The sequence below is a fragment of the Chionomys nivalis genome, chromosome 4, assembly GCF_950005125.1.
Source record: "Chionomys nivalis chromosome 4, mChiNiv1.1, whole genome shotgun sequence".
In the NCBI taxonomy this organism is placed as follows: Eukaryota; Metazoa; Chordata; class Mammalia; order Rodentia; family Cricetidae; genus Chionomys; species Chionomys nivalis.
In genome coordinates this window covers 10,514,773-10,528,613 of record NC_080089.1, presented here as the reverse complement: position 1 = coordinate 10,528,613, position 13,841 = coordinate 10,514,773, and the positions used below count along the sequence as shown (strand labels likewise).

Sequence of the window (13,841 nt, the reverse complement as noted above, 5' to 3'; positions counted from 1 at the left end):
GAACTGCTCAGGAAAAGAACATGTGCCCCACAGGGAAAAAAAAAAGCCTTTGCAACTAGGCAGGAATGTGGGGAATTCCAAGGCTGCACAACTGGAAGGGACTGATCTGGACCACAGTGTTCAGCTTCAGGAGAGGCAGAATACCTTTACCTTCCTGCTGAGGTAAAGAACTTGGACTTCAAACCTTCAAACAGAACTCACAGACACTAAGCAGCAGATCCCAAAATGAGTTCCCTATCTTACAAATAGGATTGGCAGTGCAGTGTCCTGGAGGCTGGGCTGCTCCGGGTTCTTAGAGTGAAGTCTAATAAGCAAGGGCATCTTCCTGGTGTAAATGCTCATATCTTCCATCTACACTTAGGATTGAACTGAGGCAGCAAGATCAAATTCTAAGCCAGACTAAGCTACATGTGGAGTTTGATATCAGCCTGGGCTAGAGAGTGTATGCCTTTCACACATCAGTTAGGTAGGTAGGTAGGTAGGTAGGTAGGTAGGTAGGTAGGTAGGAGTTAAATATTTTTCTGACTGATAAACTGGCCCAATAATCCCAATCAGACTAAATTAAAAGATGTCCAGGTTTAATGGATGGCATTGCTCCCAAGTACTCCCCCCCCCCAGAAAAAAACATGGAGGTGGGGAAAGGAAAACTGGAACAACCATGGAAAACTGGGAGACCACATGTTTATTCTCTGTGGGGTAGTTTAAATAGCCAGTGGAAGTGGTCTTGACCTTCCCTGAGGAGGGGTCAACGTTTGGCAGGCTTTCTCCCAGGTGGAGTTTACACTGAGGCAACTCCCAGGAAAGGGGGGTTCAAAATGGATCTTTCCACTCAACATTTCCAAATGGATGCCAGGGGGTTGAGGTGAAGCCCCCAGCCAAACATTCCAGACTTTTTTTATGGATAAGGATGTTAGAGGCTGAGGTGGTGCTTTTAACCAAATATTTTAGACTCTTTTTAGATAAAGGGGTGTTGACTCAAGTATGGCTACTTCTTGTGGGCAAGGAGCAACATGGGAGAGAGGAGAACTGGGCGTTGGTGGGCTCACACTCAGCAAGAGGTGTGGCTGGAGTGACATCTGGTTTACTGCCTCAGACAGATGTTCCTCGAGGAAGATGAGAAGGCTAGGAGAAAAATATATTGTTATTTTTGGCCCTATGAATGGGGCTAGCCATGGGAAGGGTCATTAACTGCCAGAAAGAATGGGACAGAGAAATGTCCTGGTTGTACAGGAGATGCACGGGTAAATAGTGAGACATAAGAGCAAATATGCCCTTTTAAAAGCAGATTTTAGATGGTAGGTGTCCTTTTGAGCCAGGAGAGTTGGTACCAATGGTGTAGTCCCAGGAGCTGGTGTAGGTGTTGGCATTATCTGGAGGGCCCTTTTTAAGTTGGTCTTGGCCCAGACAGCAGGAGTGACCTATAAAATGTTTGAAAATGGCTGGGGTTATAATAGGGTCTGGAGACTGTTAGCTTTTTACCAGACTGATTTTTTGATACAGCAGCAGAACTTTTTCAGAAACATGCAGGTATCTGTAAGACAACTGGAACACAAACATTTTAGAAAACGATTAAAGCAAATTGGGGATTCTGGTTTAATACCTGAAACCTGTTAATCCTGGACCATGAAGCCTATGAAAGAGGCACACATCTCTGTATCCTTATCAGGAAACTTAACAAATAAAGTAATGAGCTACCAGTACCTTAAGTTATCAAATGCCAATAGACAGATCTAAGGGGGATAAATGAGCATAAATCAGACAACGTTTTTAGCTATGCAGGCAAGCCCAAGTCTCTCCGTAATCTTTAGAAAATACCAGCCTTAGAATCAGTGCTTGCCATTAGCTGCTGAGTCTAAGAGGTCCAAAGATTTTTCTGTGGGGGGGAAGATTTGGTCTACCTGTCTTGGCAGGATGCGATGATTGATCCCCTGTGTAGTACCCAGGAAGCTGATGAGGTGGAAGACTGCTTTGTGTTGTGTGTGGGACTTTGCCTTAGCCAAAGGCAAGTCTTGAGGTGGAAGGTCTTTTGTGACCATGTATCTTCTTGGAGGAGCTATAGGATGTTGCAGGAGCTGACATGTCTCTGTGTTAGAAGCTCTTTTGCTAAATGCCATACTCTCAGATCTGTAAAGGCGCTTGAGAATTGGGTACTGATACCTGTTAGCTATATTTAAACTAGACATATAAGTTAAATTTAGGCATGTATTTTACATAAATTAGTTACAGCTTACCAATGGTAGTAAATGTAAAAAGATTAAAAGGAACATTTTAATAAATCAAAGAATACTAGCATATATGGGCACTCTTACACAAGATGGCAGTGAGGTCAAAATAGTGGCTATCCAAATGTTTTTTTTTTTTGAGCTGTTGTAATCTGGAATTATAAATATTACAGATCTTAAAACACACATATACACAAAGAAATAAGACAAGCATACTATGGAAACAAACACACAGAGATAGACATAAAAGCATAGTGTTGCCACATTACTTTAACAGACAAATAAAACTTTTTTAAAGGAACCTGTGTCAGCTGATCAACTTAAAATTCCTGGTGTAGACATGCAGCAGAAGTTAGGGAAGCACGTAGGTGGTCCCATTAAGGACCGGATTAGCAGACACTTCAAGAGGGAACAGAAACATAAGGATGGAACACCTACACAGTTTTAGAGTGGAAGGAAAGGGGGAAAACAGATCTGGATCCATTGTAGAGAGTTCCAGCATGACAAGATTAATGCCAGAAACGTAGACAAACAATAAACAATTAGAGAAGCAGGGAGAGGAGTCGGGGAGGGGAGTGGAAGAGGGAGCACAGCATCCAGAAACCATGGGCATTTGGAGCTTTATTTGTTTTACATTAGGTGTTGGATAGCCCCAATTTAAAAGGATTTTTATAAAAGGCAGGCCAAGGGCATTGGGCAATCTGGCTTGGAATTGCAAGAGCCCATTTTTACAAGTCTACGCCAAGTCTCAGGACTCAATGCCTACCACAATGCATCCACCATGATAAGATTCTTGAGTCAAAAGCATAGGGGTGTGAAAAATGTGTGGCCCGACATCTTTCCACCCACATAGTCCCACCTCAGCGAGGACTGCTTATGGGGTATGGCGGCTGGCATGGCCGTGACTCCAATAAGACAGCCCCAAAATCATACAGGTCCTGGACTCTAGCAGCATGTACCTGAGAAAGGGGAACACACCCACATGAAGCTGATCTCAGCCTGGCGGAGAGCACAAGCAAGAAGGGAATTTTCCAACATGTAGTCTTGGGCCAGTGGGAAAAACAGACCCCGTTGGAACCTCCAAATATTAAGTATTTTTCTGACTGACAAGCTTCTCTGCCAATGCAATAATCCCAATCAGACAAAATTAAAAGATGGCCAGGTTTGATGGATGCCAGCACTCCCATATAGCCCCCCAGGAAAACACAGAAAGGGGGAAAGGAGAACGGAGAGACCACGGAAAACTGGGAGACCATGTGTTCATTCTCTGGTGGGCAGTTAAATAGCCTGTGAGAGTGGTCTTGACCTTCCCTGGGGAGGGGTCACTGTCTGCAGCCTTTCTTGGAAGTGGAGTTTGGACTGAGGCAACTCCCAGGGGAGGGAGCTTTGAAATGGATGTTCCCACCTGATATTTCAAAATAGATGCCAGGGGACTGGGGTGAAGCCCCAGTCAAACAGTAGGTGGGTAGATAGTTTATTTAAAAACTGGACCCAGGTGGAAATGTAGCCACAATTTTCCTATCTTATTTCAAAGTTATAAATGGAAATCCCAAGGGCTCTAACAAGATTGTGTGACCAGGAAAAGTGAACAGCCAGTACCCACTGTTCTCACAGGCAGGCAATGAACAAGCTGACCCTCTTAACAATCGTTTAGCCCCTCAGTTCCTCGTGCCCCACTATGGCGTTTAGTACCCGCGTGGCGGTTGGCTGTGTTGGAGCACCAGGTTAAGTCCTGGTTGTGGGGAATTTGATCTGAAGCAACAGGTAACACAGCCGCCAAACCTGAGACGAGACAGGACAGGAAGTAAAATGAGAGTCAGAGGAGAGAGAGTGTGCCTTCTGGGAGACAGAACGTGGAAACGAAGTTGAATTGAAGAAAGCAAAGCTCGCTGTAAGTAACCATTTCATTAAAGCTGCATGAATTGCAAACTTTCTCACCGGAGCTGCACATTGTGGGGTCAGATTAAGGATAGTGGGTTCCCCTGTGAATTCTTCTCATTACTTCCCTTGAAAGAGCCGTACATCTACTGCAAGGGGAATCCAGGTTTACTGTTCACAGTTCATTCGCTTTGCTTATAAGTGGCCCTGTTTAGGAGTTTAAAAATATGATGCAGGTATAGTCCACGAGGAAAGAGATCAGCCCAAAATGAGTCAATTCCAGCTCCTCAGATGGACGTGACATCCAGGACTGTGAAACAGGATGCAGACATTTTGCATCAATAGAGGATGATGGAGCTCTAATTTCGGGAGGCGCACACACACACAGCAAAGGAGAGATTACGGACCAAGTTTCTTGCATGTTTATGTGACCCAAAATACGCTTTTCATCTTTCATCAATGTTCACCCTCAATTCAATTCTACAAAAAGTAAAAGGGTTGAAAACTTTTCTTCCAATTCAAAAGAAAATAAATTATGTGGGAGGAAAATGTCTGTAAGATAAAATGTGAATTACTTAAGGATAGGAGTGTACTGCTACAAATTAACTTTCAAAACCATAAGCTTGAGCCTTCCTGTTTTAAAGCTACTACCAAATTCTGCCATTTGGTGGTGGGATGCTTTCAAACCAGAGCAAAAGTGAGGTGATTGTCACACCTGACATCCCAGCCATTAGGTGCCTGGCAAAGGAGGATTTCGAGTCTGAGGCTAATCTCGACAGCCTTTCGAGAACTTTGTCTCAAAAATAAATAAATATATAGACTACTAACTGCAGCCCCCAGAACAAAACAGGGAAAATAACAGTCATCCTTACAGGTGGAGTTCCGTCTGCAAATTCTCCTCTGCTTTCTCAGCGGACGGGTCTCCCATTCTGGCCCAGGACAGTACTCAGGTACTGCTGGCTAATGCTAAGCGTCTTGGTGGATGAGCTCCCAGAAGCACATACCATGGGGCCAGGGTGGGCCCAAACTGAGCTGGAGACAAATTACATCACTCATAAATGATCTAGACTAGAATCTGAACAACTGATTAATGTGTAATTTCTTTTGTTTCTTCACTAAAATGAAAGTTCAAAGTGTTTTAAAGTTCCCACTTTGTATCTGAAAGAACTGAGTGAACTGAGAAAGTGGACTGAGAAAGTGGACTGAGAAAGTGGTCTGAGAAAGTGCATTACGTTTCTTCATCCCACCAGAAAGCAACCACATAGAAAGTGAATCTTCTTAGGTTTTAAGAATGTATTGTAAGGAATTCATTTTTCATCAATGTTCTTTTGTGACTTTTTAATCCATTTTAATGTATTCTGCTGTGAAACAGCTTCTTGTATATGAGTCAATCAGACTGTGTCTCAACAAATTACCCTTAGATGCTTAAAGTAAGATCAGCTAGAAAGAAAATAACTATCAGACAGAGAAAAAAATTTTTCACAAAGTAATTCACTGAAAGAAAAGAACGTCGATGGGATGGGAGCTCTACAAGCTCACAACACCACACCCTCTCCACCAATGCCGAGGAGAAAACTCAGGATTATTCCTAGACAGTAGTTTTCTTTTCATGATATGACAAACCCATCATTCATTTCAAAACAAAGGCAAATGACCAAATTCTTAAATAATTATTAGTATGTTTTGCCCTGTAAGAACAAACACAATGTTTTAAAAGTAACTTGCCTTCATTCCATCCAACATTAAAAGCTCTGGGGGTGGGGGGTCCTTCTCTGAAATAGTTTATTAAAGAATTCTTTCAGGTGCTCAGTTTATGCATGAATTCTTGGAGAATGTTATTTCAAACTGTGCATATTCAAACCAACTTTTCCTCTTTTGCAACGTGAGAACAAGAGATATTGAGGTCTTTCTATAGTATTACTGGATAGGGAAAATAAATCATCAGGAATGGTGGCACATGCCTATAATCACTCAGTAGGCTGAAGCAGAAGTTTAAAGCCAGCCTGAGTTGAATATTGAGTTCCAGTCCAGCCCATACAAGATGAAATCATGTCTCAAAGAGCAAACTAATAGCATGTGTGGGGCAGGAGACATGAGTTATAACCAATACCGGATGTTTACATGATCACATGAAGCTATCAATTTTGACAAAGTAATTGAAGGACATTACTAGGTAAAGAAAGGTTTATATTTGTTGGTCAATCATCTGCAGAGTCCTCCCTGTTCCCATAAGAAATACATCAAAAGATTCTCTCCCTCACACTTACTGATCACCTAACTGCAGTTATTAAACTGTGCTCTCATCATCTTATTGCTAATGAAATCAAGTGTTTTGAGAGTCCTCTCTTTTCATAGCTGCGTTAACACAGGTTCTGGCTGACCCTGCTCCCTGAAGATGGTGGCTATGGAGGATTGTATCTTTGTTACATAATAGACACATGACTGGAGACTAGTCATCTCTCCCTGAAGTGCTGTCACATTCTGTGACCAACAGTCTACTTACAAAAGGAAATATTCAATAAATATTCATGAAATAATCTTTCAACAGCTACTGTCTCATACTTCATTTCCCACTAGTTGCTATTTCTTTCAACACAGTTTAACTGTCCCAAACAATAGGCCTGTCTTTCAATAGCAAAGCAGTAAATTTAACTGATTTTCCTGTACTTTTAAAGCTGTGAGTGACTGGTGAATGTTTAAATATCTCTTAACTACTGCTGTTAAATCATTTTATGCAATTTTCAATGTTGAAACTCTTTTTGAGTGGTTGTGAAAAGTATAACTCTGTATAGTCCTTGTGACAGGGCATGTTTGATTGCTGCATTGTTATCATATAAACTGTAAGGCCAAAGATGGGCCCTTTGAATATGTAAAGTTCTCCCTTAAGCCACCTTGAATTAGGCAGATTTGCAACATTTTAAACTGGCACTTCATCCCTCTTTCAGCAAGCATCCTCTGCAGATTTAATGATCAGGAACATCCTTCTGATGCATGCTGGGAGATATGGCTGCAGGGTACAGACCACAGCAGACAGTGTGTCAGATGAGGCAGAACTTCTTGTTAGGGGTGAGTATGCTAAGAGTTCAGACTGCAGATATGATCACTATAAATTATCCTATGAAGGGACTGGAATGCATGGACTTGGGGCGCTTCAGCAATGTGCTGTTCACTTTCAATTTCACGATCTCTGTCAGTTTTGCTTAACCTTTGTTTTGCCTTTGAGATGATGATGTAAGAAACCTATTCTTAGAAACAGACAAAAGCTAAAAGCTATCTCAAAAACATTTGCAGTAATAAATGGCTGCTAAGTGGCAAACCAATTTAATCCCAAACTCAAAAGCGTAGCTGCAGAGACATTGGTCACAGAGTCACGATTGCTCTGTGTGTGTTTGTGTGTGTGTACTTGTAAGCTGTATGTATACATATATACACATATGCATGCACACATACACACACACATGTATACACATACCTTTCAAATGCATGTGTATATATACACACACACACACACTCACACACACACATACACACAACATATATATACACACACACACACACACACATATACATACAGCTTTCAAATCCAAAGCCAGCAGAACTTTTAGGCATTATATCTTCCATTTTTTCCCTACTAACTTCAAAATCCAACTTCCAAAATCAAGAAAACTTCACATGTAAAAGTACACAATTTTTAAATGACAGGGATTTTTTTCTGAGCCTGGAAATGTCAACATACAACCTATCTATGTAAAACTGACAACTAAGTGTTTTCAAAATATGAGCGATCCCCCCAAAATTCTGCAACTCTATGAAGTTTTGTCTTATTTCAATTAAGTACATGTATATATCACAACTTGCCTTATTATTCCTCAAAATGGGAAATATACATCTTATCATGTATTTTACTCCTCTTCCTTCTTTTTTCCACTCTTTATTCTCTCCAAATGTTCATTTTTCTTCTCCCATAATTTGTTATTAAGTATTTTTTTTCTTTCATCATAAATTGTTATTTAGTATAGTTACTCATAGACAGTTTCCACAATTCTTGAATTGTGCAAAGTCACAAGTAATAGAACTATATATTACTGCACACTGTACCCCCTCACTCAAATAGGTATAAAATTGCTTTCTTCTCTTGCTATTGTCTGCCTTAGTTATGTATATTAACTGTATCCATTTGATTAGTAATTTAGATTGATCCTCCTAAAATTTAAACTCTCCAGATGAATACTACAATTTAGATACTGATAACAAGAACTCAGTTTTTTTTTCCTGGACTCTAAGGGACAAATTTAAATGGCAAACTACATATCCTGCTTTGTAAGTAAAATTAAACTCAACAGGATTCAGAACATAATTCAAGGCCAATGCTGTCATGTTCTGCTCCCTTAGCCTTTGGCTTTTTGCCTAGGAGATGATTAAATGCATTAATTTTGGAATTGCACCCAATAGCAATGTCAAACAGGTTGCTAGCGCCAGAATATTTATGTAACAGTGAACTCGAACTTTCCCTTGAAGTGAGTACATTTCAGTCACCAATTTTTGATTATGCACTCATATCAGATTTCCGAAATTAGGGAAAATAACTTTCTTTCCCCTCCCAGTTAGTCGTAGAGAGATGTTTAAACTAAAGTGAGGGCTACGCTTCGTCTGCCATCATCATATTTACAATAAAAATGGCGCATGCTGTAATAGTGCTTGATTGATGTTGACTTCTGAGGGTGGCTTTACTCTGCATGTCTCCTGTCCTGATCCTTCTGCTCTCTGTAAAGAAGGAATAATCTTCCACTCTAAGAAGTAAGACCAAAGCTGCGCACTCTAGAGTGAGTTTTTCTAAAGGCTGTTAAAACTCAGGTGCCAGTGTTATTATTTTGTAAGTTAACAAAATGTGTGCAGGAGCAGTGAAGACCACCCCACTTGCAGAGCACCATCGATTAGACAGTTCTTTTTTTTCAGTGTCCATCACACCTGAAGCACACATAAGTGGCAAGGAATATGTTCTTAGGATCATATTCTGATGCTGACTTAGGAGAACAATCTCCATTCTCACAGCTTGAGGAAAGGTCCTCTCATTACCTTAGTTTTCATTAAAGATGGTCTTTGGAAGTCCTTTGTGCATCTTTCTTTGGGGGATAGTGGGGTGAGGAGATTGAGATAGGGATTTTCTGTGTATCAGCTCCACTGTCCTGGAACTCGCTCTGTAGAGCAGGCTGGCCTCAAACTCACAGACATCCACCTGCCTCTGCCTCCCAAGTGCTGGGATTAAAGACGTGCGCCACAACCACCAGCTCCTTTGTGCATCGTAATGTGTCCTGAGCCAGTATTCTAAGTGAGTCCAGGTGTGGTAGATTTACCCCTCTGCTCCGTTTTAGAATCAGAACACTCCAGACTCCAGCTCCCATCCTTGCTCGTGCTTTGTGTCTTATGGGGGATATTTCCCCAAAAAACTTATTTTGACTTTTTAATTTTTAATTTTAGTTATAACTATTAATGCTATTTCTCATCTCCCTTCTACAATTATCATTAACCTAAATTTCTATATTCTATAAATAATTATATACACCATATAATTAATCATCTGCTTTCACAAATTTCGGTTGAATTGAACTAACATTATGATGACACCATATATGTAATCTGTGGAACAACAAAAGTTCTAGCAGTCATGAGTATCCTAAAAGAAGTTATTGTGCTGGAATATAAATATAATCAGAAACCAAATTATTTTCAGATATCTGGACACCATTTTCTTTGTTTTTGAGAAGTATATATAAAAGCAATAGATAAAACAAGTCATGCCATGCTATAGGAACACATAAAAGATCAAGAGAAGTCTATTCTTCTTTCCAGGGAAAAAGAGACAGGCCCTCAGGAAAGAAGCTTTGGGAAGAGACACACTACTTTGAAGACCCTGACACACTCAGGGAATATATGAAGCAGCCTATTGCAGTGAGACAACTCCAGAAAGAAGTATTCCTTTGTTACTTCATGTTTCATAAACCAATGATGTACACATTTCTCACAGTAAACACCACAGTAGAAAAGTTAAATAAGACATGCTCACTTCAACTAGTATTACTGGGAGCCTGGGCCTGAGTTCCTTTTATTCTGCTCAGAGGTAGAGGAAGCAATTCAGAAAATCATGTTTCATTCAATTTCTGTGTTTCTTTCTAATATTTTCTTAATGGTATGTCAGGAAATTCTGAGTCAAGCGGGACAGCGTAGGTCTGTAACCTTGGCACTTACACAGTAGATCGGGAGAATTAGAAGTTCAAGACAGATACACAGGAAACTCAAGTCCAGCCTCAGCTCTTTAAAACTGTTTTAAAGAAAATGAAAGAAATTATGGGAATATTTTAAAAAATCAGAAAACCAACCATCTTCTGGATCTTTCTAATACCTGAAATCTGTGCAGCATCTTACAGACCTAGCTAGCATGTATTCAACTGAACTTGAGAGAAACGGACCCCCTGATTTATAACATGTTAACACATCTAACTAATTTCAGGCATGTGCCTCTAACCCCACACCATTGCTTCTTTCTCTGAGAATTAAACTCATATTCAATTTAATTCCTTGATGTTTCCTTTCAACTCAGTTCCATCTATTTCCAATTTTTAAACTTCAATAGCTTAATCTTTCCTAGACTGCCTAGTAATTTTCCTTAACATACTAATGCCATCCCAAGAGTCCTTGTTTTATGAAGAAACTCAATAGACTCTCGTTTATAACTTGCTACGCTTCTTTCCCTGTCCATTCATCTAGTCGGTGGTAGCTAGGGTGAGAGCCGCAATGAAAACATGAAGCTGAGGCCTCAGACCTCTACAAGTTCCGCTTATGCTTTATCTGGGTGACAAGTGCCTTTGTGGGAAGCACCATTCAAATGTCCTTGGGTAACCTTTGACTTTACAAGAGAGGTAGGAGGAACTGGGAAGGACAGTGTAAGCATAGCAATGGTCCCAAATGCACAATTTAGGGACCCAATAAAAAGAAAGTTACAGTCTCCCTCAGTCAAGGTTGTTTAGAACTCCAGAAGAGTGATGCTAAGAGATCACGCTAAGCACAGGGCTCCCTCAGGCTCAGGGCTCTGGGCAGTGTACTGGTTGCACACATGTGAAGCCAGCTTCCGCAACTGTTAAATTCTGTATCACTCTAGCAATTCAAAAGGAGGGCATGAAATATTATTTAAAAATTGGTTCATAAACTTAGATACCTAGAGTCTTCGTACCAGCTCTTTATATCAAAATAACCTATTATTTTACTCCATGACATCTATGTTTTGAAAGACCTATATTGGTCTGGAGCAAACATTATAGGCATTTCTATCTTGTACATTTAAATTGTTTATTGCTGTCTGTGGGGTGATGGAGGAAGGTCATTGGTTAAATAATAAAGAAACTGCTTGGCCCTCATAGGTTAGAACATAGGTGGGTGGAGTAAACAGAACAGAATGCGGGGAGGAAGAGGAGGTGAGCTCAGATGCCATTTCCTCTCCTCTCTGGGGCAGATGCGATGCCGCTCCTCTCCAGAGCAGACGCAATGAAGCAAGCCGCCAGGTCGGACATGCTGAATCTTTCCCGGTAAGACTGATGCTAGACAGATTATTAGAGATGGGTTGATCGGGATATGAGAATTAGCCAGTAAGGGCTAGAGCTAATGGGCCAAGCAGTGTTTAAAAGAATACAGTTTGTGTGTTGTTATTTTGGGACATAAGCTAGCTAGGCGACCAGGACCTGGGGCGGCAGGACCACAGCCCGCAGCTCCCCCCAACAGTGGGGTGTGTGTGCATGCATGTGTGTGTTTGTGTATGTGAGTGTGTGTGTGTGGTATTTGTGTGTTAGCACCCATTTAGAGGTCAGAGGGCAACTTGTGGGTATCAGTTCTTTCCTTCTATCATATAAGACACAGAGACATGTAGGACTCAGTTCACCAGACTTATTGGCCAGTACTGTTATCTGCAGAGCCATCTCACTAGCCCAAGAGTTACAGTTTAATTCAAGATAAAAACATTTTTCCACCATAAGATAGATGATGTTACCTAACAAGATGATTTATTTCCAGACAACTTCAAAAGACAGCTTTTTAATTAGTTTTAAAATATTATCCATTTGTATGTTTTTAAGATTGTTGAAAATAACATACAATATCAGTTTATCTTTGAATGGGAAATAGTTTGATAAACTTTGATTAAACATTGTCTACCTTTACTCCAAGTTCTGTTATCTTGTGAGTCTCAATAGCCAGAGAAAATGTCTGGGAATTTTCTGCACTTTTCTTTTAGAAAGGTGCCTGCACTGTCACTCCCCAAGCTCAGTGGAAACAACCTAAGATATTGTCATTTAACTTAAAAATAAACCAAATGGTGCTGGAGAGATGGCTCAGCCATTAAGAGCACTGGCTGCTCTTCCAGAGGACCTGAGTTCAATTCCCATGGTGGTTCACAACCATCTGTAATGACATCTAGTGCACTCTACTGGCCTGCAGGCACACATGCGGGCAGAACACTATATCCATAATAAATAAACACATATTAAAAAAAGAAATAAACCAAACTTAATGTGCTTGTCACTCCTCATAGAACCACCCTTGATATCTACATTGATTTTAAATTGATATTAATATCTGTGTTTCAGACTAGATTTTCTTTAAGAGCAAGTGTCTATCCTCTTACTCTTTCCAGAGAGTTATCAGCAGAACTTTTAAACTACAAAAGTAACATTTCTTTTGTCAATCAAGTATTTGGCATCTCAGCACCACTTTTGATTTGGTTCATGGAAACCACAGTTGACAATGCCAGCAGAGCTGAAATGACTTGAGTAGCATGCACTCATGGGCAGACACATCAGCAAATAAAACTGAACAAATGAAGGGCAGTGTCAGCACACATAGTTGTCCAACTAAAGAACTCCAAGTCTCCAGCATGCTGTGCACTTAGCGAATATGAAGTACCTTCTAAAATCTAAGCTTTCCCTCAGACCTTGACATTTCCACCAGCACACAGACCTCCTCAAGCTGCTTGATGGGAATGTGCCATTGTTCTGAAACAAAAGCTATGACTTCTCTGGCTCATTTTTAAGAACATTCTAATCATTGTGTTTCATGTCATAGCTATTCTTAAGCAAAAACTGTTTGAAAATCCCATTCCATTCTGCTTTTGGTCCCATATTTCTTATACATGCATCCCAATATAAACATATTATCATCACATTTATATAAACATGTGAAGATGAATGCTTAATATAAGAAGTTAGATTTTAAAGATTGATTTTACTCTTTATTGACAGGGTTCGTACAGTGTGCCAAATCAATGATGGGATTGTTCTGAGTAAAGGCGCTTTCTTATACCATAAGAAAGAACTCAGCCTTTTTTGTCATGGATGCTCAGAGAAGAAACAGTATCCAAAGGGATTAGGGATGCACTAAAGGAGACCATCGGAGAGGGTTGTAGATGAGTGAGGCCAACGTTTTGTTCACACAGAGCCACAGTACACTACAATTGCAGTTCCAGTGAGAAGAACAAGCAATGGTGGAGACAGAAAAATGGAAAGGGAGGTAGAGACCCAGACAATCAAGGAGAATCTACTGAATCTACATGATATCATAATCCTTTGACTATGAAAAATGGCAGAGAGAAAGCAAATGAGAATTCTAGTCTTAATGTGAAAGTGGCCCATGTCTATATTCTGGGTGGACCAAAAGATAGCATCAGGGTGATTTATCATGGCCCATCTTCACTTTGAA

At 40.4% G+C, this 13,841-nt stretch overlaps 1 protein-coding gene across 1 annotated transcript in view; it reads left to right on the top strand.

Moving 5' to 3' along the window:
* The window catches only part of Cntn5 (contactin 5), a 1,215,881-nt gene that overhangs the window by 1,112,768 nt on the left and 89,272 nt on the right, over positions 1-13,841 (top strand). The window contains exon 16 of the mRNA XM_057767831.1: positions 7,046-7,166. Coding sequence (XP_057623814.1) covers positions 7,046-7,166 — 121 coding nt within the window. The remainder of the gene's footprint in view (positions 1-7,045; positions 7,167-13,841) is intronic.